At 32.6% G+C, this 27449-nt stretch overlaps 1 protein-coding gene across 1 annotated transcript; it reads right to left on the minus strand.

Annotated features, from left to right (window-relative positions):
* Positions 1-208: 208 nt before the first annotated feature.
* LOC124360723 (box C/D snoRNA protein 1) lies at positions 209-24974 on the minus strand. The gene is made up of 8 exons (XM_046814569.1): positions 24687-24974; positions 16640-16821; positions 11782-11879; positions 9812-9990; positions 6417-6563; positions 5650-5774; positions 2023-2202; positions 209-485 (listed from the first exon to the last, which is right to left on the minus strand). Exons 1-8 carry the CDS (start codon positions 24728-24730, stop codon positions 328-330), a joined length of 1113 nt encoding a protein of 370 aa, XP_046670525.1. The 5' UTR covers positions 24731-24974; the 3' UTR covers positions 209-327.
* Positions 24975-27449: the final 2475 nt, after the last annotated feature.

The following is a 27449-nucleotide window of genomic DNA, read 5'->3' on the forward strand; positions in this document are numbered from 1 at the left end:
AAAATAATATTAAAAAAAAAAATTGATTTTGCGTCAGTGGACGTCGGCTTTTAGCGCTAGTTTAGGCATGACGTCTAGTAACGTCATTGGCTCGGAAAGGGTTAAGACTACTTAACATCACTCATTATAGAACGGCAGTGAAGATGTTATGATGATAAATACTCTGTACAGGTGAGGGTTAACAGGATTTTTCAAATAAAACTAAAAATAAAATATACACTATATTTTATAACATTTTTTAATACTTAGGTAAAAAATATTTCTGGAAACTCAATAGACTACCAATTTGTAACAATGGGAGAATTAATAACAAAGTGGTAAATATGTTCACATAAGACCATTGGCATCATTGCTAGAAAACCTGTTTGACTGTTGGTTGCCTTGTCTATTTCTTTGATTCCATTTATTTTTGTAATTAAATCGTCCTCGACCTCTTCCTCTTCTGTTATAGGGGAAGTTGTTATCTCGAAAATGATTCTTTTCATCTGCAAAGCAAAATTAGAACATTTATTATTATTTTTTTATTTTTATGTATAAAAGTAATCATTAACAGGAACTACTATAGTAGTAGACATACACAATTTCATTCACTTCTCCTAGTTACATTCCTCTTCTCCAATAAATTCACCAAAATATTTCAACAGTTTGGCACCAGAAACTTAATCCCCATAACCTGTTTTATCAAAAGACAGCACAGACAAGCATTTACAATGACAAATAGCATTTTGCACACATGACAAAGGTGAAGGTCAAACGCAACTAATCTAAGCAGTAACCTCACCCAACAATTCTTGGTCTTTGGTGGTGATTTATCTCGTAAGATTTTAATTGCTCTATGTTACATTAAGAATCAAATGAAATAGTCCTGCAGAACTTGTAATAGATTTTTTAAATACTGGATGGATGTTTCATTGTTTGTTTACGTCTGTTGGTTGTTCCTCCATATAAAAAGTTTAATATTTATAAAATGGTTGGTATATGCCAATTCAGATTTTCTAAGAACTTATAAACTTTATTCTCGTCTTCTCATTTTAAAGTTGCTTAACAAGTCAGCATTATTTCAGTAATAAGAACAATTTCTTAAAATTTTTAACGATAATGTTCAAATGTTATCATATCCACTATTTTATTGTATCTCATCAAACCTAATTAAAATGTAATTTTATTTCTTAAAGACTCGTTCTCTAGTAATTTATTATAGACGGAGGGAACAAAGGGGCTAATGTTAGTACATGGAGAACTGTACGCTCTGGCAGGCCTAAACAAAGTTATGGATTTGATTTACTCAGGTTTTAATTGTATTCTGTTTATAACAGCGCAAATACAAATCTAATCACAGCAGTATATAGGTGCTAGATTTTGATTGGTAAAACACCAAACGCCTTTGGCTTTATCACATTTAACTTTGAATAATAAACTATCCATAAAACAAAATATGTTAGTCAAATGTAATTTATTAACTAAAATACTATAGTGAAGTCAGTACAATTATAAAGTTAATCTTACATTTTTATTGGTTGTTTTGACATTGAACTGAAACTTTAAATGCTGAAGTAACGTAAATCAATTAAAACTTAAAAGATGTCCATGCATTTTACCTAAAACATAAACGGTATTTGGGCAAACTTGAAGCTATCTGAATATGAAGACTTAAATCTAAATTTTCAACACAAAACTAAAATTAAACGTAACAAAATTATGGAAAGACATGAAATGATGTAGCACATCTTTTAAGGTTGGGCTAGCTTCATAGACACACATCACCATAGAATCTCATGGTGCAGAGACTTCACCGGTTCACTTTTAGCACATGGCTGAAAAATGCTATCTGAAATTGTTAATATTTTCCTTGTGTCAGTCCATGGCTGTTTAAAATTTTTATAACACATTAAACTAAAATTATATATTTTTTGCTTTTGAGGCCTGGAGATAATTCTAATTAGTGTAAACTATAATTGCATCAGTCTAAATTGCCACCATCAGACAGTTAAAGGTAAATAAAATATTAATATTATAACATACCATTATTTTCTTTTGTAGTAGGACAATCACCATTATCCGAATCATCAATATCTTCATTGGACATAACTCCTTTTCCATCAGTGCCATTTGAGAAAAGGAAATTATTTGTTTTGGTTGTTTCATGTTTTTTTCGCAAATGCTGTCTTCTTCTTTGTCTTTTCTGAAGACTTTCTTCTTCGGCTGTACAAACCCAGTATTTGTTATGCCCAATATATATATATATAATTTTTACACTTCAATAAACAAAATTCCGTGAAAGTTTACACATGCATTTATGTAATTTCTTAGGTACAAACTAAGGAACAGTTTTTGCTCTCCATTTTCAAAACTTTGCCCACATGTTTCTCAAGTTAAGAAATTTTGCAAAAGTTCTAGCTTTTAAAAATGTTAACTTACATACACACACACACACACACACACACACACACACACACACACACACACACACACACACACACACACACACACACACACACACACACACACACAAAACGGCTATTCAAAAAGTAGATTACATTTCGCTCTGTAGGAGACTATTAAGCCCATTTTGATGTCAGAGCGTTTCTCCATTCAGTGGCTATCCTGCAGTACTAGTGAGAGGTTACTGTCGCTTCTTGTTGTTTTACAATAGCAGTTTAAAATGTGTGACAAAAATGAAAATCCAACAAGTTGTGAAGTACGTTAAGTAATACAGGTTTTGTTGGCTAAGCACAATAAACTTAGATTTATCGTCAACTCTGTGAGGTTTATGGGAATGATGTGATTACTAAAGGTGGAGTGTGTCAGTGGTGCATAAAGTTTAAAAATGGTCGAACTAATGTCCATGATGACGAACGAAGTGGACGGCCAAGCATTGTGACCGATGAAATTGTCTCTAAAGTCAATGAGAAGATTAAAGAAGACCGCCGATTCACAATAACAGAACTCTCACTTAGTTTCCCTCAAATTTTAACTAACTGCGTAACACGAAACTGTTACGCAGAAGTTAGGTTACCAAACGGTATGTAAGATGGATACCGAAAATCTTAACAGAAACCCATAATCAGCGTATGGCTGCTTCACTGACATTTTTGGACACATAGGAAAAAGGTGGTGACTCGCTGCTTGATCGAGTCATTACAGGAGACGAGACACACCACAAAAAAACCAAGGAAATGCATGCCTAACATTATCGGCAAGAAAAATTATGGCAACTGTTTTTTGGGACAGAAAAGTTTTTCTTGTTGATTTCTTACAATGTGGCCATAAATGCTTTGAGGTGTTGTCAAACATTGCAAAAAGTTAAGAAGAGCAATACAAAAAATTTGTTTTTCACTACAACGCCCGATTACACATGGCAAATTGGACTCGAGAAGTTTTAGATGCTTTTAAGTGAGAGATGTCACATCTGTCTTACAGTCTGGACCTTGCATCCAGCGACTACTACCTGTTTACAGCAATGAAGACCTGACTTGCGACGCAGCGCTTTGATGACGATGAGGAACTGCAGGAGGGTATGACTACCTGATTGAAGTCTTAGGCAGCAGAATTTTATAATGCTGGAATTTCAAAACTAAGTCACTATACAAATTTAGGCACTTATTATAGCTGTGAACATGTTGAAAAATAGTATTTTAGTGTCACTTTCAAATATATATATATATATATATATATATATATATATATATATAATAAAATTTTGTTCTTTTACTTTGTTTATATCAAAACGTAATCTACTTTCTAGATAGTCCTCATACATATTTCACTTATTGGAATGTACAACAACAGATTAAATTGCTTCTAGAGTGCATAACCAAATCTTAACAGGAAAAGGGATGTTTTATATTTTTATATACATAATGATGTGATTATTGAATAGTTTTTAATACAGTGGGAACATTGGTTTCAATTATAAACAAATACTTTGATGAAATATTTAGAGGAATAGTATACAATGGCTCAGTGTATTACTGATATTTTTTTAGTTTAATTTAAAACATTTTTTTTTGTAAATTACTTTACAATTGTATTCAAAGTTGTATTACAGGATTTAATAAGTATCAAGACTGGTTAACGGAGTGGTGGAGAGGGGTCAGACCGGTTGACATCGGTAAAGGAGTCCCACTGCAGGTGCACCACTCAGGTGTATTTTAAATCAGTTGCCTATGGGCATGAGTTGACACAGGAGGTAGATTTTTGTGATGTGATTTTTTATGAAGTCACCGCACCAACATAGAGTGGAACGTACAGCAAAGCTACGCTGTGAAGTTATATTTTAACTTCGGGAAATCTGCATTTGAGACCCTTGAACTCATTAAACAGGCTCATGAGGATGATGCTTTAATTGATGCGCACAAGAGTTTTTGAGTTGCACAAAATGTTTAAGCAAGGCCGACAGCTTGTCGAAGACGATGACTGCTCGAGCCGATGCTCAGACGGCCAAAGTGAAACCAGTTTGGACTCTTGATAGGCATTTAACTATCACCCTTATTAATGAGGAGACCGGCCTTTCAAATGTAACCGTCCACACCATTGTAACAGAGAATCTTGCGATGAGGAAAGTGTGCACGAAGCTGGTGCTGAAAGTCTTGAGGGAGGAACAAAAACTGTCACAGGTGAAATTTCACCAATATCATTGTATTATTTAGAGGACAAACACACATGTAATTGGAAAAAAAACATTATATGGAACTGTCTTAGTCAATACCTTTACTTAATTAGATACGAAAAACATACAAGAACATTTATGTTTTACCAATAGCACATCCCAATCGTTCTATTGCATTTTCCACATTTCACTTCGAAATGCTATTTTCTAAGCTTTAATAAACTAAAAATGTTCGTTACAATTTATTTAAGACATTATACCTTGATAATTTTATTTAAAATGATACTTTTGAAGGCATAGGCTGTTTTACTTCAGGCATAGTAAGTAGTATAGCAGTACTTGCTCGTAAGAGAACAGAAACAGTTGGTGCCAATTTTTTTTTAACATTTACACAAAGAACATAACAATAAATGCTGAACGTTTAGTTGACCTACACAATGCTTGCTCTTGGAGTATAAAAATTGCAGTTTTCATCATCCTCCAACCAACGCTGTCAAGCTAAAAAATTCATTCAAAATTTTAAATAAAGAAGTTTATTTACACCACATGGTACAACGTATAATAAATATTTCTCGTTTACTTCCCTTCGTATTACAGGTGGAAAGTAACATAAGCTTCTTGTGTTACTACTCATGTGTAACAACACGCACAATTTTGCATAAGATGAAAAATCTGTATTGTTACTTGACCATGAATTATTGAAAGTAGATTCTATGACATATTTATGTTTATTGCTCACAAAAATATATATTATATATAACTCAATTGAGACTTCACTAATATGTTTGTTGTCATTTGAAATGTATTGTATGATCCACAAATGTTTCTCAAGCTGGTAGATATCTCCAGATGCATAAGTGGTACATACATAAACACTAATTGTTTATCTTTACTTTTTAAAGCTATACAATGCACCTGTGATTACAGTGCATCTAAATTACAATCAATCTTTCTAAAATAACAAAAATGGATTTGATCAAAAGAATACATAATATGTAAACTTTACTATGAGTTATTTTGCTTAAATTATGTATCGGTACCTTCAGTCAGTAAATTGAATTCATTCAAGTGATAGTTTAAAATCACATGTATCACTGGATATTCAATTATTGACTTTCCTTCGAGATTTTCTCTTAGCGTTGTTGTTGGATCCAGCAGGTAGTATCTGAAATCAAGAATCAAACACTTCAATACAGAATTATTTCAGGTAAGCTTATCTATAATTATCAAATACTTTTTTTATTAAAAAGTCAATTAAAATAATATGTTTTCAACACCAAGTAATTTATTTATGTTAAGACAATTTATATTATAAACATTGTTGACTCTTCAGGACATTTGATTGAGAAACCAGTTAGGAAGTATAATTTCTAAGTTCTAACTACTAAAAAATCCAAACATTCGTTATTTTCCAATTTTAATAACACTTTTTGGAGGGTTTTAATTCTCAAAAATTTCAAAGAAATGCATATAGAACCTTTTTTAAAGAGGTAATTTTTTTAATGAGCATGTACGCATGTATCTTGTAGTATAAACCCAATTTCCATTTGCATAACAAATTTAAACATTACAATAATGCAAATGGACAAATTTTCATATCAAAAAGTGTCCGTTACATGGCACTATGGGTATATATGTATATAAATATTGCGATGTACTTTATTTTATTATTATTAGAACAATTCAATTACTTAATAAATTTTTTTTCTAAACAAATTCAACTTTTTTTAATGAACTCAAAAATATTATACAGAAGTCTTATTGACTATTGATTATTGATTATAATCCATAGTGAACATGGCCTTACCTATCAGGACCGGTGCGCTCAGCTTTCAAAAGTAGTTTAACACCTGAACTGCCAGCTGCTTGATAAAATGATAAAGAGGAGCTCATGTTGGCTTCAGGATCAATATACTTGTGGATACAAGCAGATAGAAGAGTTGAATCTAAAATCCTAAAAATATGTGTTAAGTTACAAACAAGTATAATGAAAGTAAAAAATGTTTAAATCTAAATAAACAAGTAGTAATCATTGTTATCAAAGACATAAAAACCAAAGATCAATAGATTTGGGCTAGGCGGTCACTTTGATCATGGTGGTACTCAGAATAAGTTTCACAGACCAAATTTATAATTTCCAAAACTGTATTTTCCACATACGTGATTGTCAGCCATAAGTAGAGCTAGCTGACTCCTCCCTTTTTTAACTGTAGATACGTATTTGTATCTATTAGCTTCGCCACCAATCACTTTGATTAGTTTAGCACTGCAACTCACTTACCAGTTGCACACCTCAATGGCCTAAAACACAGTTTGATATAGCATTATTCAACCCTCTCCTGAATGAATGGCCAAAATCTATGCTCAACCATGTCTTGCAACTGAGCTGGTAAAATCTGTCTCTAATGAGTATTAACATTTGTTATTTTAGCTCCTGTTTTGTGGAATTATTGTTCTTGTTTTTACACTTCATAAGGCACTATACGAGGGGGTACCCAAAAAAAAACCGGAATTATTTTATAAAAATTATATATTATCAAATTTTTTACAATACGACCTTATCTCCTTCAAAATAATCTCCATTACAACTATTACACTTGTCCCAACGGTATTTCCATTGATCAAAACATTTTTTGTAGTCATCTTTAGAAATGGCTGCAAGCTCGAGCTTCGTTTTTTTCTTAACCTCTTCAACGCTGTCAAATCGTTGACCTTTCAAGCCTCTTTTCATGTGTGGAAACAAAAAAAGTCGCATGGAGCGAGGTCAGGCGAGTAAGGTGCATGGGGCAGCGGAACCATGCCGTTTTTGGCTAAAAACTGCCTAACTGAGATGGCTGTGTGTGCCGGTGCGTTGTCGTGGTGGAAGAACCAGTCTCCAGTCTGCCACAAATCGGGTCTTTTCTGGCGAACACTGTTGCGCAATCTTCTTAAAATCTCCAAATAAAATGTTTGGTTGACAGTCTGACCTGGAGGAACAAACTCAGAATGAACAATGCCTTTAGCATCAAAAAAGCAAATCAACATGGTTTTGATGTTTGATTTGACTTGCTGACATTTTTTTGGACGAGGTGAAGATGGCGACTTCCATTGGCTTGACTGTTGCTTCGTTTCTGGGTCATAACCATAGCACCATGACTCATCACCAGTAATTACCTTTTCCAGAAAATCGGGGTCATTTTCGAGATGTTCTTTCAGAAGGCGGCAAGTTTCAACTCGATGTGCCTTTTGATGGTCAGTCAGAAGTCGAGGAACAAATTTGGCAGCAACCCTTTTCAGTCCTAAATCTCCTGTTAAAATTCGCTGAACCGAGCTCCAAGTTAACCCACTACTCTCTGATAGTTCCTTAATTGTCTGTCGACGGTTGGTGAGCACAAGTTCACGAATTTTCTCAACATTTTCGTCCGTTCGAGAGGTTGATGGACGTCCAGAACGAGGTTTGTCTTCAATCGACATGTCGCCATTTTTAAATCGAGCGAACCACTCGTAGACCTGAGTTTTCCCCATAGCATCATCTTTGTAAGCTGTATTCAACATTAAAATAGTTTCTGCAGCATCTTTACCAAGTAAAAAACAAAATTTCACAGCTGCATGTTGTTCACTTAAACTTGCCATGACAAAAAAACGAAACAAGAACAAAACAGGGTTAGCGAAAACAGTCACTACGAACGAACAGAATGCACTAGGACAACGGAACTGGGGTCACTGAGCTCGCAATGGGTTGCGCGACACACGCCTAGTGGCAGGAATGTGTACTACACGCTGCTGGCTGCCAGCAATACAATTCCGGTTACTTTTGGGTACCCCCTCGTAAGTGTCAATTAATTTTGCATCTCATGAATCCATGCATCCATTTATTGTTATAGTTCAAATATTGCTCTTATTTCTTTAGTTGTACAACATCTTTAAAGCAAATATGTTTAATACTAATTTTTTAACAGATTTAAACCAAAATTTAATAAATACTTAATTATTTTGTAAAAAATAAATTATGCTGTTTTTATAAAATAAATATAATTTTTTATTGAAACCCATTTTTATGCTTTAGAATAATGTACAAAACATGTTTTAAAACTAGCAGCTGCTTAAAATACAAATAAAAATCCAAAGCCTCTATAATTTTCGAACTGGCAGTCAGGGTCTATCAAGAACAGACTGCCTTACCACAATTCAGATGGGAGAGGGTTACAGACTCAGTTAATTAAGAAGCGAACTAAAGAAAATGTCCAAAATATGATGTCGATAACCGATGTTATGTAATATTCAAAAACCTATAGACAACAAGTATTTTATGTAACTTACAAAGTGATAAATCTAGTATACTACTATGAAATATACAAACTGTATGTGAGGGGTATGAATATGTTAGCTCTATAAATTGTTAAGAGTAGATCCTTAAATCAGCCTTGCAAACCCATGGAGGGTAAAGTTGTTCACTTGATGATCTCAATCAACTCTCAGTCTTTGGAAAAGTTAATGAGAGTTCACTAACTCTTTGGGATGTCTCCCTTAGATAGAAAGGCTAAAGCCCCAGGCTGTGGGCATCCCTGTGGAGGCTGATATGGTAACTGCTAGCCATTCGGCTCCCAATGCCCCAATACTTCTCTAGGGTCCAGTTATGGAAATAGACTTTCCCCACCGCCTTTATGATAAAAAGTGTTGATTCTTATAATTGCTGGGTAAGTTAGATTCAACTCATCATTACAAAGTTCTTATAAATAATCAAACAAAATGCGATACATAACCATAACTTGCACATTGTATTGCATTGCATTGAGTTAGTTTAAAAAAAGTTTAGTACTGCAAATTACATTATTTCCATTAAGTAACAAACAAAAACCATCAAACCGAAAACCAAACTATCAAGAATCAATTAATTATCGATGCACAGTAAATATTGTATTGTATTCTTAAATTCATATTAAACTGAGTATAAGATATCAATAATTAGTACTGTTCTATCTCTGTAAAACTAATATTTAACTTTAAAGCTTAAAAATATTAACTTTTAGGTACCAAATTTTTCTAACAGGGACTTTTATAAACCAAGCTAAAAAATCAGAACATTTAGGAAAAGTAGGAACCTGTTAAGCTGTCTCAGTACATAAAAAAAATAACTAATTGTAACAATATATCAAGCAATAAAATTAATCATTTTCAAGAACAAAAAAAAAAACAAACCTGCTTACTTCTCAAAATACTTACTTCTCATCGGTGAAAGTAATGTTTCCTGCTTGTGGGAAAACCCAATCAATGCGCCAATACAAATTTTGGGTCTCATAGTCCAGATACGAAGTGTTTGTAGAGTGCCGGGTAAAACTGGGAGGAAGAAAATATAGTTGGATTTTCCGAGCCAAAGCTGTACGTTTTAGACGATACAAGTGCTAGAAAATATAAAAATCAAAGAATGATTTGTAGTTAATTTTAACAAAAATTAATGTTTTGAACAACTATTAGACTCTGCTACATGATATTTAATATGCTTATATTAAATAAATTGATTTAGATCAACTCACGACTGTCCACATTAACAAGTGTCACACGCAGCATATAAGGCCATCATGGAAGTGCATCACGAATATATAACCTATTTATTTATTTTCAAATTACATTACTTTAAAGGAGTAATATTAATTTGATTTCAGTAAAATTCATGGTTAAAAAGAGAAAGAATCAAAATTTTTATAACATTTTGTTTGTTAATAGGGTTAAGAATAAAGAAAATGGATAACCCAAAGCAATATTCATTAAAAGACAAGCACAAAAAACTGCTACGAACTAACCAATGTAAAGTCGAGTTTCAGAGTTGCTTTACTTTTAGAGAAGTCCAACAATAAAATTATTAAAGTTAACTTTTCTAACACACATACATATGTTTAAGAACAGACATATTTTAATTTTAATTCTAACATTTTTGTTGAAAATCTGACTTGTACATACAGTTATTTTAGTAATAACTAAAAATTATTACCTAATTCACAAAATTTTCTACTTTGACATAAAATTGCATGTTAATTTGATGTTATTTCTGGTTTAATATTAAGTGGAAGAGAGAAAATAATACTCATAAATTTTTCTCTAAATAAAGTCAATATCTATTTATTTTATTGCGTTTTAAGATCTGTCTTTTAAGCATTCTGGCTGGTAAAATCAATTTATATTTATTTTATTATAGATTTGTTTAGGACTTTTTAATATTATAACTGCAAACTTTCAACTTTCTACATTCTGGCTGGTTCACTCCTAAGAAAAGGACCTATACAGGTTACATTTGTGTCACTATGAAGGATGGTGGTTGAAGTGAGTGTGGAATTCTAAAATGTCAAAGGCTGTTTAATAATTTTAAACCTGTTGATCTAATTTTTTTTTGCCTGGAGACTATAACTAGTACAGACTACCAGCTATAGAACAGTGCTGGTATCCCCCTCTTGTAAAATGATAATATGACATGAAGAAGAACCAAGTTCCTTTTATATTAATTTCCTGGAATATTCTATAACAGTTCACAAGCAACAAACCCTGTAATTATACATCAGTAAAATGTTATTATTTGTAGTAAAAAACCCTAAACTTACTTAATGTAACCTAATGCCTACATCAATAACTGATCCTTAGTAAACTTGAGCAACTTGGGGTAAATGGACAGGCAAAAGCATGGTTTAAAAGCTACGAGTACCTTGAAGAAAGAAGCCAAGTCGTCGAGATTCGACACACACAAAAGGGCATAATAAAAGAAACAAGATCAAAGCCTCTTCCAATAAACAGAGGAGTACCTCAGGGCTCAGTACTGGGACCAGTCCTGTTCATTCTCCTGACAAACGACATGCCAAAATACGTAGGAACACACTGCTTCCCACTGATGTACGCTGACGATACGACACTAATCGTGTCCGAATCTTCTTCCAACAATCTAACTATCAACTCCTACATAGCCTTACACACGGCTTACCAGTACTGTCATGAAAACGATCTGGTAGTGAACACTGGTAAAACCAAACAACTGGCTTTTGGAAGAAGAAAAGACTCACTAGACAATTATTGACGCATGTACTTCATTAAATTGTAAATAAAGACTATTGACTATTGACTAATTAGTGTTAAAAATGTTAAAAACAAAATAGTTTTTTACAAATAAGGTTAAAAAATAAATAAATTTAAAATAATTAAATACTTACAATGGGTAAACATCCATTTCGATCATTGTAGCAAGATTTTGCTGGCAATTTTACAGGCTTGGTAATGACACGAGCCGTTTCTTCAAGGAGCCGGTAATCTAACAAAAAAAGAATAAATCCCAAATATTTCAAATATTAGTTTTAAAACATTTATCAGTAATATGTTTGATTAATGTTGATTACTCCTTATTGATTACTGAAATAGTCAGATATTTTAAATGTATACAAGAAAGCAAAAAGATATTTTTAAAGTTTTATTTATAGGAACATTATATACTATTTGGTACAATATTACACGTATAATTTTAGACAGTAAATTTAGTCCTACAGCAAAGTACAGTAGTTAACTATATTACATAATAAAAAATTGCTATATAAAGAACATTATACTCTGTTTGAGCTTTGGAAAATGTCATTTATAAACTTTTAAACAGTAGCAGTGCTAAAATTAATTATTTTACAGCTAAAACTCTAATTTGTTTTATGAGAACGAACTAGGGTGTGTTCCCTAAGTTACCTAATACAAAACACTAGTTCTGTGTCTCTTTAAAATAAAAACACTCCTTTCAACTCATTGTTCTTCATTCCAGAAGAATTAGGTTAATTTTGTGGCAACTAAAGTATTAATGATTTTTATTTCTCATTGAAAGTATTTAAATTACTCAATATCTCAAAAACTGTTCAGATGTACAAAAACAACTTTTTAGAAAATGTTATATGCATCCCAAAACACCATTTTTAACTTTGTCTAAGTCCATAAATAATAAAGTTGTGATTTTTTAAAATTAAAAAGATATTCATAAGATCAACTTTTGTACAACGTTTGAACTTGTTTCAGCATTCTTTGATCTAATTCTTAGCAATAACAAATTTCTTATGGAATTTACAACAAAAACATTAAAGATACGTACAGTAAAAAAGTGTTTATTAAAAATATTTTAGGAAATAATAGATAGATACATTCCACATTTTTTTTATCTACATCAATTTAATGGATTAAGTTGTCAATTTTTTTTAAGTTTGGCCATGTTGAAATGAAATAGCATACCAAGTTGTCCAATGAACCTAGTCAAGATATTTATAAAATCAGTTTTGGTACCAAGCTTCAACTGTTTTGGGCTTTTTTGAAACAATTATTGTTTACACAAGCCGCATAATGTACAACATAGATATATACAAATATATAAAAATATTCGGGGAAGCTATGCAGAAGTAACGTTACTATTATATAAAACATATTATATAATGTATACATATTGTGTTTAGCTAAACAGTAAAACAAGTTTATAAAATGAGGGTTAAAGTTAATGTAAGGTTATTCAGAAACCGTGATAGCTATTTCATGATCACTCAAAATTTAGTAATCATGGTCATTATCATCAACTGATAACCACTCACTGACCCCATTTTTATAAAAGTCCTCATATTCATGAATCATGCTACATATTTATGTTGTGTTGTTACATTACAATCTTTATTTTTAATAGCGTTTTCCTCAATTATGTGTTCTTAACACTTTGTGGTCGGATGGCCCGTGAGACTGGCCACACAGTTGTCAATGACGGCGCGGAATAATTTCAACATGAGTAGTCCTCGCCGCTTGCCTGGCCCGCGTCACTGCCCACGCCAGTCCTTGTGTCAACTCAATATTTATTATGGCGGCCATTCCCCACCAACTCGGAATTGTTTTTTACAGCAACCTTCAATGTTTACATAGGGCATTTAAACTTTAAATAACACAAAACTAATTACATTTAAACATGTGTTTTATTGATATGAGCGCAAACATAATAAAAAGAAGTACAATATACATTTGGTTGTTTTATTTGAATGACATTATATACTTATTTAATATTAAAAGAAATTACAGATTATACTGAGCCTTGTAAAAACAATATGACAGTCTTTTAATTTAATCTTGTTTAAGCCTTTTGTTGGAGTGATATTTTTCAAAGCACTCACTGATATGCAGTCTCGGATTGTTTGTGCAGGTATTGGAAAATAAATTAGTTCTTTTTAACTCTGGAAGTGTTACTTCTACCCATGACAACCAGATTGATTTTTTATGTAATGGCGTATTTTCTGGATTTTTTCAGCAGCATACCTATTTGTTTCTTTAACTATTTCAGTTAAAAGGCTATCATTGAAAAATAATTGAAAAAACTGTAAAGAGATTGGTGGTTTTTCATTACTTGAAAATTTGTAACCACTATCTTGTGCCCATTTAAATTCACAAAAATTTGTATCGCCCTCACACCATTCTTTCCACTCTTCATCCACCCCTACTAAATCTCTATTTTGTGTCTCGCCAACAACATTATCATCTTCAAAAATTTGGCCCTCTTCTAATGGAAGAATTTCATCATATTTATCTTCTAATTGTTCTATAGCATAATTAATATTATAAGTCATCACAATAATTAGATTGCACGTCACTATCTTGATGTGAGTCAATATTACTAGATTCATCAAATATTATTTTTTCGTAATCTTCACGACTTACAAGGTTAACAGGATTTTATAAACTGTTGGATAACTAACACCATTACAAATAAACTTACAACAAATCTGCAGGTAGGCATAACCTTACTTTTACCAGGTGACAAAGTTTACTCGTTATTTTCAAGACAGATTTTGGTTCACCACTATATTTTCTTAAAACTTTAGAACTATTTACACAAATCACAAATAAAATCCATGTTAAAATAACGACTTAAAACAAATTGATAAAAAAACATAAACAAAACAATGTGCAGACAACTACGTCAATCAGAGCAAACAGTGCCCATGGAACCGGCAACACAGCTGTGAATTTATATTTTGTTTCCAAGACTGAAGGCGGTAAAATGTGATGAAAGGCATTTGTCGCTTAGTTCAATAATTCCTCAGTAGGTTTCAGCACTTCACAGACCTACTAACACATCGTAAATATTTCTAAAAACAGAATGTTTTACTGGCCAGTGACACAGGCCAACCGAGCGTAAAAGGAAATCTATATTGGGCAGTCTCATGGGCCAGGCGATCGCTGAGGACAACTCTAATGAAAACAATTCCTACTTGTTGTGCAAATGGCTGTGGCCCGTCAGACTGGTCATGCGATCGCAGAGGACAAACTATAAATGCCGTACCTGACCGCAAGGAGTTAATCAAGCCATAATTTTCTCCATAACCTTTGTTTATTATTTTTTGTAGGTGTTTCCCAAGCGTCAGCAACAAGCAAAGAGGATGTAAATAACATCTTTAAGATTTATAAATTAAACTACAATCTTTTATTTCCCATGTATCAGGAGACGAATGATCTGTTTCCCGTTTGCTAGATTATCTTTGTTTTTTAAAACCAAACTCACTTGGCCATTTGGATGCAGAAGCGTATTAAAGTTGAGAAGGGTTGTGGATGTGTGAGAACACTTTCTCAATCTTCCTTTATAATGGAATTTTGTAATACTAGATATGAAGTCATTCTTAAACCAATGCAGAAAAATGGCTGAAGTAATCCAAGCAATTTTGTAAGGAATGGTTTAAAGCAATCTTTAACTGTGGTCACTGTTGCACATACCAATTTCATAATCCTCTATTTACTTAATTTAAATCCCAATAATGGATCATTCATATCTTATAGATTAGCATGGAAGAAATTGTCAATTGAATCAAAATTTACTTTATAAAAATTAGCAGTGGCTACATTTTAAGAATTTTTGTTTATCACATCTAACTCTATGACCCTACAACCAGGAGGAACATTTTAACATGGATGCAACGGTTTTAATATTAAAAGATGCTTTGTACTTAAATCCATGAGGGTACAGAGCAATAAATAAATTCAGCAATTTGTTACAACAATTGAACACAAACACAGACACCCATGTCTATACAAATATACGCACAAAAAAAGGATTAGTTCAGTGAACACTAACGTAGTGGATGCCAAAATAACAAAGCTTAAATGGAAAAAAAATTAAGTGACAGAAGTAGAAACGGCAAGTTTACGTATGACTATGGGAATTTGATGTTTCTACCTTCCTCCACACACCATACAATTTACATGCAATTCTAATCTGTAACACAATGTATTATGTAGTTATATGAACACTTTATACATTTAAGCGTTTTCTTCAGTTGTTTCATTACGAAAAAAATAAATTTTTAACCAGACCAATCATTTACAGGCCGCCCAAGGTTTAATACATACATTTAAAATATACTATCATTAACCTGTTGATTAGTAGCGCCGCACCATCTGCGGCGCAGTACACGACGCAACTGTTGCGGTTTGAACAGTTTTACTGGTTAGTTTCACCGCAATACTTGCGACTCGTAAGGATATTGATTTCTAGACATCTAGCAGCTGTGGTAAGTACTACGGAAAATCACTGGCCCAAGTAGTTCTCAGAGTATCTGCTAGATCGTAGGAGCGTTCAGTTTAGTTTCGTTCTGTAACAAAGCCCTACAAGTGGCTACGTGGGAATCAGTAGTTTACCTCTTGCTGTGACATTGAAACCCGTGTTAGAGGTTATGTTTTTGTTTTTCTCATGTGATTAGTCAGATTTATTACAAACCTAATTAGTTTTGTTGCCAATGGTTGGCCGTAGCCATCTAAATGATGATGAAATTCGCAAGTTCTTTTTGGATTCGGGTAGTGAAGACGAAGAAATGGATAGTGATTTATTTCCTAACAGTGTGAACGCGTCAAGTGTTAGCCTAGACGCAGATGTAGACCTACCTACAAAATAAAATACTCAAAAAATAAAAAAAATTCACTTTTTGAGCAATGCGCACTAAAAAAAACTCACTAATCAACAGGTTAATACCTATAGCTCTAAAATTTAGTAAAATGCTTTTAATGAGTAAGTTTACTTACCATTCAAAAGGTCTATGTTATCAAAATTTTTTAACAATTTGAATTTGACTTTATCCCTTAAACCATTACACTCCAACTCTTTCTTGTGGATCTTGACACATTCCAAGCAGCATGTTCTCAATTCACATCTTGGACATGTATACTTTGCTTCATTTTTTGAGCACACTTCACAATGAATCAATCTAAAACATATATATACCATATTACATTTACACCATATCTATGTTAAAACATTACATCCAGATCTATGTATTATTACAGATATATTAATGTTTGTTAAGTTGAAAAATAGTGTTACAGATCAGCCTTTCGCCACCATGAATGTTATTTTCATATTCAATTTTGGTTTGTTATTTACTTTACATGGAGTAAGTTACAGTACAACTTTATCCAGACCCAATGTATCCAGATCTCTGGGTAGTCGGGATCAATTTTACAAAATGAGGAAGTCCCAAGTTTATGTGGAATAAAATGTTCAATTTTCATATTAATCTGTTTTTATAGAAACACTTATCAGCATTCATAATAATTTGTACAGTATAACAACAAATTAATATATTATAGTAGGTTTAAGAGGTTTAGATCATTGTAAATTTGCAAGATGTCAATAACTGGCTTTAGACCAACAATAACAATGATGACCAATGCATATATTGTATCAGCAGCTTGTTTTTTTTTTAATTATTCTAGTAATAAAGAACCGTAAGATGTCATGATTCATTCTGTCACCACGGTACAGCTAGACTGACTAACGTTGATTTTTTAGTTAAAATTCAACACTTTTTCACCTGCAATAATGGCTTTGAAATAAAATGTCTATGTGATTGTTTTTCCCGGAAGCAATGTACGAAAGTTATTCAAAATAGAGTGACTGAATATTTTTACAAAACAGTAAACATTCGTTTATTTGTTTTTCCCTAAAATAAACCTCTGTAAAACTAAATAATAAATTCATTATTAACTCTAATCTACTGTGTCTTATTGTATTCCTGGTTAATCTGAATTTTCAATTATTCGGATCATATCAACAACACAAGATGTACTGTACAATTTACAATCATTGAATAATTGAACGTATTTCAAATACGTTAAAATTTATTCTATTGCATTATATTGTGTTGCATTTATGCTAGTGGGTCAATTCACAGTTCTAACCAATGCATTTTTGTTATGTGGCAAATGTTTATATTGAGATATGGAAGGAATAAAATGACTACTGTATTTTCACTTTTCTTTTTTTTATAAAATCTCAATTTGGCTTCAGATAAGCGAATATCCCAGTAAAATAGCGACTAAGCAACATCATTACTCCCTATCAGTGTTACCACATATGGTACGAGTAGGTAGTATTACCAGTTAGCAGACTCTCTCTAAACTGGATGTTTGCATTGTAATGCGAAGAAGTTATAATTTGTTCATTATAAACCTTTCAGAGACTTGCTTGTGCTGCTAGACGTTTAACAGCACCTTCTACTCCACCACAAGCGTACTTTCCATGTGACGATGCAAAAAAAAACCATATAGCTTTAATGGAAAATCTACTGTGTGATGACAGAGGTTTAGAAAGTTAGTTTTATTCTTATATTGTGATGCAGTCCCATCATCGGAAAAATAATGATTTTGCTCAAGCTCATGAGGTAGTTTTTCCTTTAGATAATCTATCATAAGTCGCTGTAAATATGCACCGCATATGTGCAAACTTATATCTCTTGTATTATTGAATTTTTTTTTTCAATTTATTAATAATCTCACTGCCATAGTTTGGCTTGATTTAAGATTCAAGATGTCTTTATTAGTCATTAAGCAACATAACAAGTTACAATAGACTTCATCAAACTATTGGGCAATAATAAGTAATAAATAATAATTTAGAATTAGAGACAGATTTTTTTAATTAAGAAGAACGTTGCAAAAGACATTAGAACTTATAAAAACAAAAGGTAGTCATATATGACTACCTTTTGTTTTTTCAAGCCTGGTCCTTGGCAGCTCTATTCGTCCCTAAAAGCTTGCACGCAAGATTCCCTTTCATTAAGATTTTTTATCCTAATTCTTATTGTTTTTTTTTCCAAACATTCTATTTTAATAGAAACTATTTCCCCATAAAATTACTTGATTGGATTGTCGCGGCTTAAACCTAGTATTTTAGTTCTCTTTACAGAGTCCACTATATTATATTACTACTCTCATTCTTAGGCGAGACCTATTTTCAGAGCTATATCGATTTTGTAGGTTATGTACAGAAAAAACAAATATATGGATGGTCATACCATAAAACATACAAGACGTTTTGATAAGACTTTGCGTACATATTCAATACATAGTCTACTATATTATATTACTATCCTCATTCTTAGGCGGTACCTATTTTTGGAGCCATGTAATGAAAAAACAAATCTATAGAATTTCAAATCTCAAAAACATACTAGCCGATTTTGCACACATTCAATACATAACTCAATATTATATTAGTTCTCTCTTTTTTTTAAAAAAAAGGAGAGGCCAATCCCCTTTAAGCCTTATTCTGTCCGCCCTCATGGGCCACTGGCCTGTGCCAGAATCTTATCAAACAGAATAAGGGGGAGAGTCAATACAGTACAAGGTCAATGGTACTGGTAAAAAGTATAATGGTCACAGACAGGATTTGAACCTGCATTATCTCTAACTCAGACCCAAAGTCTCATTCTTAGGCTGCACCTATTTTCATAGCTATATCAATTTCACAGGCGAAATACTGAAAAAATAATCCATGGATGGCCGTACCTCAAGGCCATACAAGATAAGGCCTGGTGCGTACAAGATGTTTTTGATAAAACTTTATACACACACATAAGACACAGACTACTACTGTATATGATATTATATCCCTCATTCATAGGCTGCACCTATTTTCGAAGTTATAACGGTTGTACAGACCATATACTGAAAAAACAAATATATGGATGGCCTAAATCAAAAACATGAACTGATTTGATAAAGATTTCTATATTTATTCAAAAATCAGTCTATTACAATTATATTCCAACCCTCATTCTTAGGCCACCCTTTTTTCAGAGCTTCATCGATTGTAAAGGCTAAATACTGAAAAATCTTATGGATGGCCGTACCTGAACATAAAGCATTGATGGAAATTTATTTATCCAATTTATTTTCGTGTATGAAATATGTTTAGATAACCAGTATGTTACAATATTGTCAAAACTGCAGTAGTAATAAAAAGGTATTAATTTAACTAAAAAAAATCAATTAATTGTGGTATAAAAGTATAAAATACAATGATTTAAATCTTTTTATATTTTGACAGATACTTTTGACTACATATGACATTTTGATCTGCTTGTAATTCAAGTACCAGCTCATATTTGGGAAATATGTTCTAATTTTATTTAGTTTTAATTACAGAAAACCAAAAAAAGCAAGATTTTTTATGATATTGATGTGTTTTATCTTGTGTTTGGTAATGGAAAACCTGAAGAAGTTCTTGCATGAACTAAATTGTCATACATAGTGTTGTTATTTTTGAAAAACTTTCTTTAAACATTCTTAGTATATGAATTTTTGGTTTTTGGACGATATTCTATAAAAGTTCATATTCATGCTCATAAGTTATATTCACAGCTTACATTCCAATATTAGTGGCAATAATATGCACTTTTTATAAAGCGTTATATAGTAGATTCCCTCAAACTCGATTAACAGTACAAACCAATAAAAATTTGCAATTTTATTACATAAATGTAAATTGCTTAAAAAAAAATGTATTATTTGTAGAATCATCACCAATTTCATTTTCCTCATACTAGTGTTCGTGTGGTGAGGTGTTGGTATGTCTCAAAAGTGGGTAGTAGTGGGGGGAGGAGCGTCCTATCCCCGTATCTAAGACACCCTAACCATCGCGACGTAGTGTAGCGGTCATCCTCTACCTTGTAAAATGCAGCACCGCCCCCAGAATCGTAACTCGAACACACAACACCACCATACTGCAGTTGTATACTCAATGGCTGATTGGTTGCAGATGATTTAAATTTTAAAAAGAATCGTCAGGTTGTGAGTTGTGAAGATTGTCCCAGGAAATTATCTGGATGCTTTTCTTTTAGGAGACGAGAGTTCAAGAAGATGGAGTCTGATGATGCTCAGAGGTTTTTCAGGGAAATTATTATAAGCGGTGTACACTTGTTATTCGATTGCTATTATCAAACAATTCTATATTTAATCCAACTTAAAAATCGTACAAAATAAGTTATAATAAATTACCGTAACAAGAAGAATCTCGTACATAACAATTCTTAAAACATACAATTTACAACAACATTACAAAACAACAAAACCATCTATGGCCTAGACTTAGCATATCAAAGAAACCTTACAAAAAAAAAAAAATATATATATATATATAAATGCCCAGCTTCATATAAAAAAATAACCACTTTTGTGAAATGAAGGAAAGAATTCTCCCCATGTGTTACCAGAATCCAAACCCACATACATGCTGAAGCCACTTAAACAATCTCGTCACTTGTGAGAAATATCTGAATATTTTCCTCGTACTCATCGCCAATTACTATAACTCATAATTTGAAATCATATGGTAAGTTAAATAATTTGTAATATTGAATTATCCTATGGATAAAAACAATTGAACCATTCGATAATAGCAATTGAATAATGCGTGTAGGCCACTTATTAAAGTCTAACCGATTTTTCTCCTGAAGTCTTCTTTCCAACAGAAGAAAGATCACTCTTGGACACCTGTTCTGTTGAATTTCACAAAGATGGATGTGAGAGGACTCTTCTCTGCTGACTTAAGAATTCAAAGAAGGAGCTCTTTTCAAAGCCTTTTCGGAACTGTTGAAATTAAAACCTCCTGCTGCCTTCTCCGCTGGGCTGTGTCCTCTTTCATAAAAAGAAACCTTGGCGGTTAGAAGTGTGGTTGATTTTGCCTTTCCTTACTGAAAACGAAGCTCTCTGTAACAATAGAGTAGACGCCTGTAATGGAGACTTGCCAGAACCCTCTTTCAACCAGGTAGATGAACGCCTTTTTGTATACATCCTGAACTTTCTTACGATCCATTTTTAAGAGTTATCTTTCAAATAGATTGAACTACAATTTGTTTACAGTATAAGAGCTTTTAAAAACACATGTGTCAAGCTCAAAACTTTAATTAAAAGACACCTAGTTTCCAAGGAAATAATTAACAATAAAGAAGTTTTCAATTTATTTGGTTTCCATGAAAGCAAACAAATATCATTTTTTCGAATACATTTTATATTAAATTTATATGAGATACAGAAAAAAAAACTATATTATTATTAAAAGTTTATGCTTCCCTAAAAGTTGCAAAATGATTTAAATGCAAAAACAGAATAATATTAGCCACCATTATGGTAGTATAAGAACATCACGCTTATATAGTCAAAACATGACTATTGTGTCATGTAAAAACATACCTATATGTTTAAAGTTTACGTGGGTTCAATATAACTCCAGTTTTCTTTATATATATATATATATATACGTTAAACTTTATAAATGGCAATAGCCTTATTTAATTTCAATAAACATTGAATCGCAAAAAGTACTTGCTCCGCCGGGAGTCGAACCCGGATCTCTCACTTGCCGGGTGAATGTGCTACCATTACACACACACACACACACACACACACACACACACACACATATATATATATATATATATATATATATATATATAAATCACGTTAAATATACTTTGAATACCATTTTATCATACTTTTCTTTATAATTTTTACTTAACTTTTACCATAATTTTATCTTTAACACAAAATTTTGTGACCTGGGCAGATGCCCAGTGTGCTCATTTATTGACCAGGAGTTGTATATGTGACAGACACGATAGAATAAAAAATAATTGACTTGTAAAAAGGGCTGTATGGTGTAGAATAGCATGCTCGCCTGGCAAGTGAGATATCAGGGTTTGATCCCGGCAGAGCAAGTACGGTTTTTTCTACTACTAGTTTTTAATTCAAAAACCCAATAGCAGAAATGTAAAACGTATTTTGACTAGTCTTAGTTGATACAACTTCCATACAAAAAATTACCAAAATCTGAGGGGTCAAGGTCCAGACCATTGGTTGATTTGGCATGGAATGACCAGCAAGCTATATTTTCATACCTAAAAGAAATGAATTTGTTTTTTAAATTGTATAAAATAACAAAATTGTATTTAAAGCGTTATTGAGTCGTGTAGTACTATTATTGGGTAGGGTACGATAAGCGGAACCGGTTTTTTTATATCGAAGAATGTAATCACCGATACCTAATATTCGCATCTCAAATCCTAGACTATCAATCGATATAAAAGTATATCTGTAGTCTGCAACAACAAACATATGTTTTAAAATAAAATGTGAATTTAATATTAACAGTGTCAAACAAATTATTATAACCAAAATCAGGAAAACTGAAGACGATCATATTTGCTCCTCTCACAGTTACATTCGTTTCTTGGTAATTCTAGAAGCAATATATGGGTCAACCTCGATTTTTCTCATATTACAATATAATGTTCAAATAGTCAATTAGAAAAGGAAATGACTAGAATTTCTTGCTGGAAAGCAGTTATAGGGAGCAGGCAACATGCACATCACGATAGCAACTGATTAGGACCGGCCGCCAGTGACTGATAACGCCGAGATAACGACGTGCGGACTGAAATTAATTCAGTATATACCCAGATCACGCACGATGCCTTCGCGCTGCTTGCTCTTTTAGAAAAAAAATTAACTCAAGTAGTTCCAAATTTGAAACCAGTGCCCCTGATCACTAATAGGTAAGTCTAAGCAATATATGACCGTCTGGCGGTTGCCTGCTCCCTATAACTGCTTTCCAGCAAGAAATTCTAGTCATTTCCTTTTCTAATTGACTATTGGAACATTATATTGTAATATGAGAAAAATCGAGGTTGACCCATATATTGCTTAGAATTACCCGTTTCTTTCCCACAAATTTCACATAATGGGTTTTTCGGTACGAGTCCAACATGTTGAAGCCACGAAAAACATGTATTATCATCTTTCAAAGCAATGTTGTGTAGTTTTCTAAAATTTATTGCCATTCTTAATAATCGAATGTTACTTAAATTTAAAATTTAAATATTACCTTACGTGTATTATTTGAAAGTGTTTACAGCTGTTGATATAGATTATTTAAGTTAATTGTTCAAAATAATTAATTAGTATCGATTGATCATATCAATGGTTATGATTAAGAAATATCGTTTGCCAATTTCGATATAAAAAACCGGGTCCGCTTATCGTACCCTACCTCTATTATTACACAGGGTAGATGTTTGATAGCATTTAAAAACTGCCCGGATGGATCGCCACCAATAATTGTAATTTCTCATTGATACATAGGTTATATTCTGCAAGATAGGCCTAATCAACAATGCACTAACTTCTGAAACCAGTTTTTAAAGATTTCTTTGTTTATAAAAACATATTGAGCCAATATTTGTATATTCATTGGCATCCATTCATTGCCATTGTTCCAAGTCGTTTGTCAATAACCTTCTCCTACATAAACGAAATAACAACAGCTGGTATTTACGTCACTAGTCTAAATAAAGGAAGCTGGTAATGATTAATTAGAATATCTATAGGGCAAAGGTCTTATTTAATAGTATCAATAATTTAAATCAATAATCATAATCCAATTGTGTTGGTGACTGCTTATCCGTAGCATTTATCTTCATGTTATTAAATTAATATATATTTTATATGGGTTACGCTCAGAAATTAGGTTGGATTCAGCGTATTTACGTCCGTCTACTTGATCTTTTAATGGATGGAATATATAACCAGTTTCACATCAGTATGACATCCAGTTGACTTTTGTCTGGGAGGACCTCCACTATACTCCATTGTTGGGTGACAAGGTTCATTACAGTAGATCCCCATTTGCAGCTAAGTGGAAATCCAGTTAGCAAACACATTGAAGCTTAAAAATGACTGGAGTACTTGGAATAATTAATTCAAAATAAACATATAAGTTAGGTACTGTACTTACTTTTTGTACTGCAACTCATTATTAGGCGTAGCCGTCAATTCCATTTTAACAACTTCACCGCACTTCTGTTACAAATATCCGTTATAAGACGAACCACCTGAACATTTTAAGTTAAACAAATACATTCACAACAGTTTCGCTTTGACTGAACTACTAAATTAGCCTAAGAAGACAAGACCACTTCTTATTAATTGTCCAATGTATAACATATTAGATGTAGGACTAGGATAGGTTATGGTAAATAAAACATGGGTAAACTAACCAAAACATGAAAATAAGGTTAAAGCTAAATAATACTCAACCTGCAAACCACAGAGTAAAAATAAGAAAGAACTACAAAGCAGATAATCAAATTCTACTGTATCTCTATGGGATATTCCCCGTCAATCCGGATACTGAATTAATATAATTTACGAATTGTTTGTCAAAAAACTCATATTACTCCATTGACCATACGTGATAATGATGTAATAATAGTAATTGTTATAGTAAGTGTAATCGTTATAAAGTTACTATGTTAAAGACCACTGACCTAAAATATATGCTTATTTTTTCAGTTGCCAGGGTTAGGGTACGATAAGCGTTGCCAGAATCACCGGGCAAAGTACCAGAAAGATTCAACATAAATAAATTTTCTGATTTTAGTTGATAAATTGATTACCAAACTTAAAACATCGTCTGCCTTGTAGAGCTTTTTTCATTTCCCACGTAGCACAGACAATGGATACGTTTCTATAGAAACGTATCCATTGTCTGTGCACGTAGTAAACGAGATGGTTTCAGCACATTCCAACCTCTTTAAGAATGTACGATTTGCTATAACTAGTCAATTACCTATCTATAAGGTGTCACATACCCCTTAACCAGAGGTCTAAAGGCTTGCACCATCTCTCCCTCAGCCATTACAAGTTCAGCAGCCTTATTACTCTGTCTTCATATCATACACATACTGTTCGTCGACAGAGTCCTGTTATCCGACACTTAACGTATCTTCCTAGTTGTAATGTAAAAATTGAAATTAAAAATAGAGTTATGGAATTACGGATTATCTACTTTTATAGATCTGTAGTTATCTTGCAAACCGATGTATAACAGTCAAACTTGCTCGTTCGTAGAAAAGAGTTATCCGGTTCTTAACTGCTATTCGCAAGATTCACTCGTTGTATCCTCATTATCCACAAAGTATAATAATTGTTGTAATTATTACTCTTAACTATTAGATAAGTGCTCTCACATAAATTAAGGGAATAAAGGAACAAACGAATCTACATTTCATAAAATGTATTTATAATATTCATATTTTTAAGCATTTTCGATTCGGTCCAGTATACTCCTGCGTGCTTGTTGAAGGACACTACGTGCGTGAACACAAAACTCGACACCCTTGAAGTGATAATCACGCATGTAAAAAAGCCAATTTACTTATGAAACCATTGTACAGCTTGACTAGGAACTTTCAATCCCCATCAACGTTATAATTATTAACTGTACACTTATTAAAATACGAATAGCACCAATCTTTGAATATTTATCCATATCCAATACTTACTCATACAGTTAGAGATTAGATATGAATACCTTAAGACACCCGTTAATTTTTAAGATCTCTCTTTGAATTCCAATCCTAATGGCGAAATTTAAAAGGAAATGTGATATCTTTGCATTCACAAATTATTGAATGGTGCATTGTACTGACTAATCTTCCATTTCTTTTTGAAATTCAAATCCCGACAATATATCGCTCCGATAGTATTTACATTAACATAAACCTGTATTATGTTATTGTAGGTTCTTTATATCGGTACCTATGTATTTATCGTATTGCATACATAAATTTATTATTCCCCTTCACATTTACATACATTCCTTATACTAGGATATTTATTACTATCAATCTATTGGTGTCTCAGGTTATTTATAATTATTACTTTTTTAACCTGTTATATTCTTATTTTTATTAGCAAATTATGAGACCGATGTTTTAGTTCACTTATTTTTTGTGTCACACACGTTTTAGGTTTCCCTTGTATTGTTTGCATTCCTGTTTGAATAAAAAAAAAACTGTGTTTACAGTAGGTTCTTGTAGTAGGGAATACAAAAAGACCACTAAATATGAAAATTAAAAAAACACAGACAATAAGAAAAAAGACTAGAGGAACAGTATAAAATTGCTGAACATTGCTGGTCTGAAAATCATCACATAAAGCCATCATTATACTCCGCGAGGACAATTTTTTCCAGCGCAAACTTATTGAGGCTTCATGCAATAAAATTAGCTGTCAAACCGCTAAGTCAACCTTCGGTTGAGGTTAGACCACTGTGGGTACCAATATTTAAAAAAGAACTAACTAGGAAACTTAAATAGATAAAACGATTAAACAACCCTCAACGAACAAAATTCATATATACACCATGACACTAAGACCTTGGACCAAAAGTTGGAAGCGGTTTGCTTTTACCCCTTCCCCTAATGACCATCGCCTTCATATCCCATTGTTAGTGTCAGAAGACACTACGCGGTGCCGATGAAAGAACCGACATCGGCATTCGACACTCTTGTAACTATCCCACCGTAGACTGTGCTCGTGCTGGTGTGATGCGTGATTCTCATACTTGTGATTTGTGCTCAGGACTTGCATCCAATGCAGTGACAACGCCTGGACTGGAACCCAAACAGCTTTAGGGTATGTTTGAACCTCCCTTTTCTTTTCCTTCTTTCTGTTCTTTATTTTCGTTTGTATGTATTAATATAACTTCCACATG

The sequence above is a fragment of the Homalodisca vitripennis genome, chromosome 4 (genome assembly GCF_021130785.1).
Source record: "Homalodisca vitripennis isolate AUS2020 chromosome 4, UT_GWSS_2.1, whole genome shotgun sequence".
In the NCBI taxonomy this organism is placed as follows: domain Eukaryota; kingdom Metazoa; phylum Arthropoda; class Insecta; order Hemiptera; family Cicadellidae; genus Homalodisca; species Homalodisca vitripennis.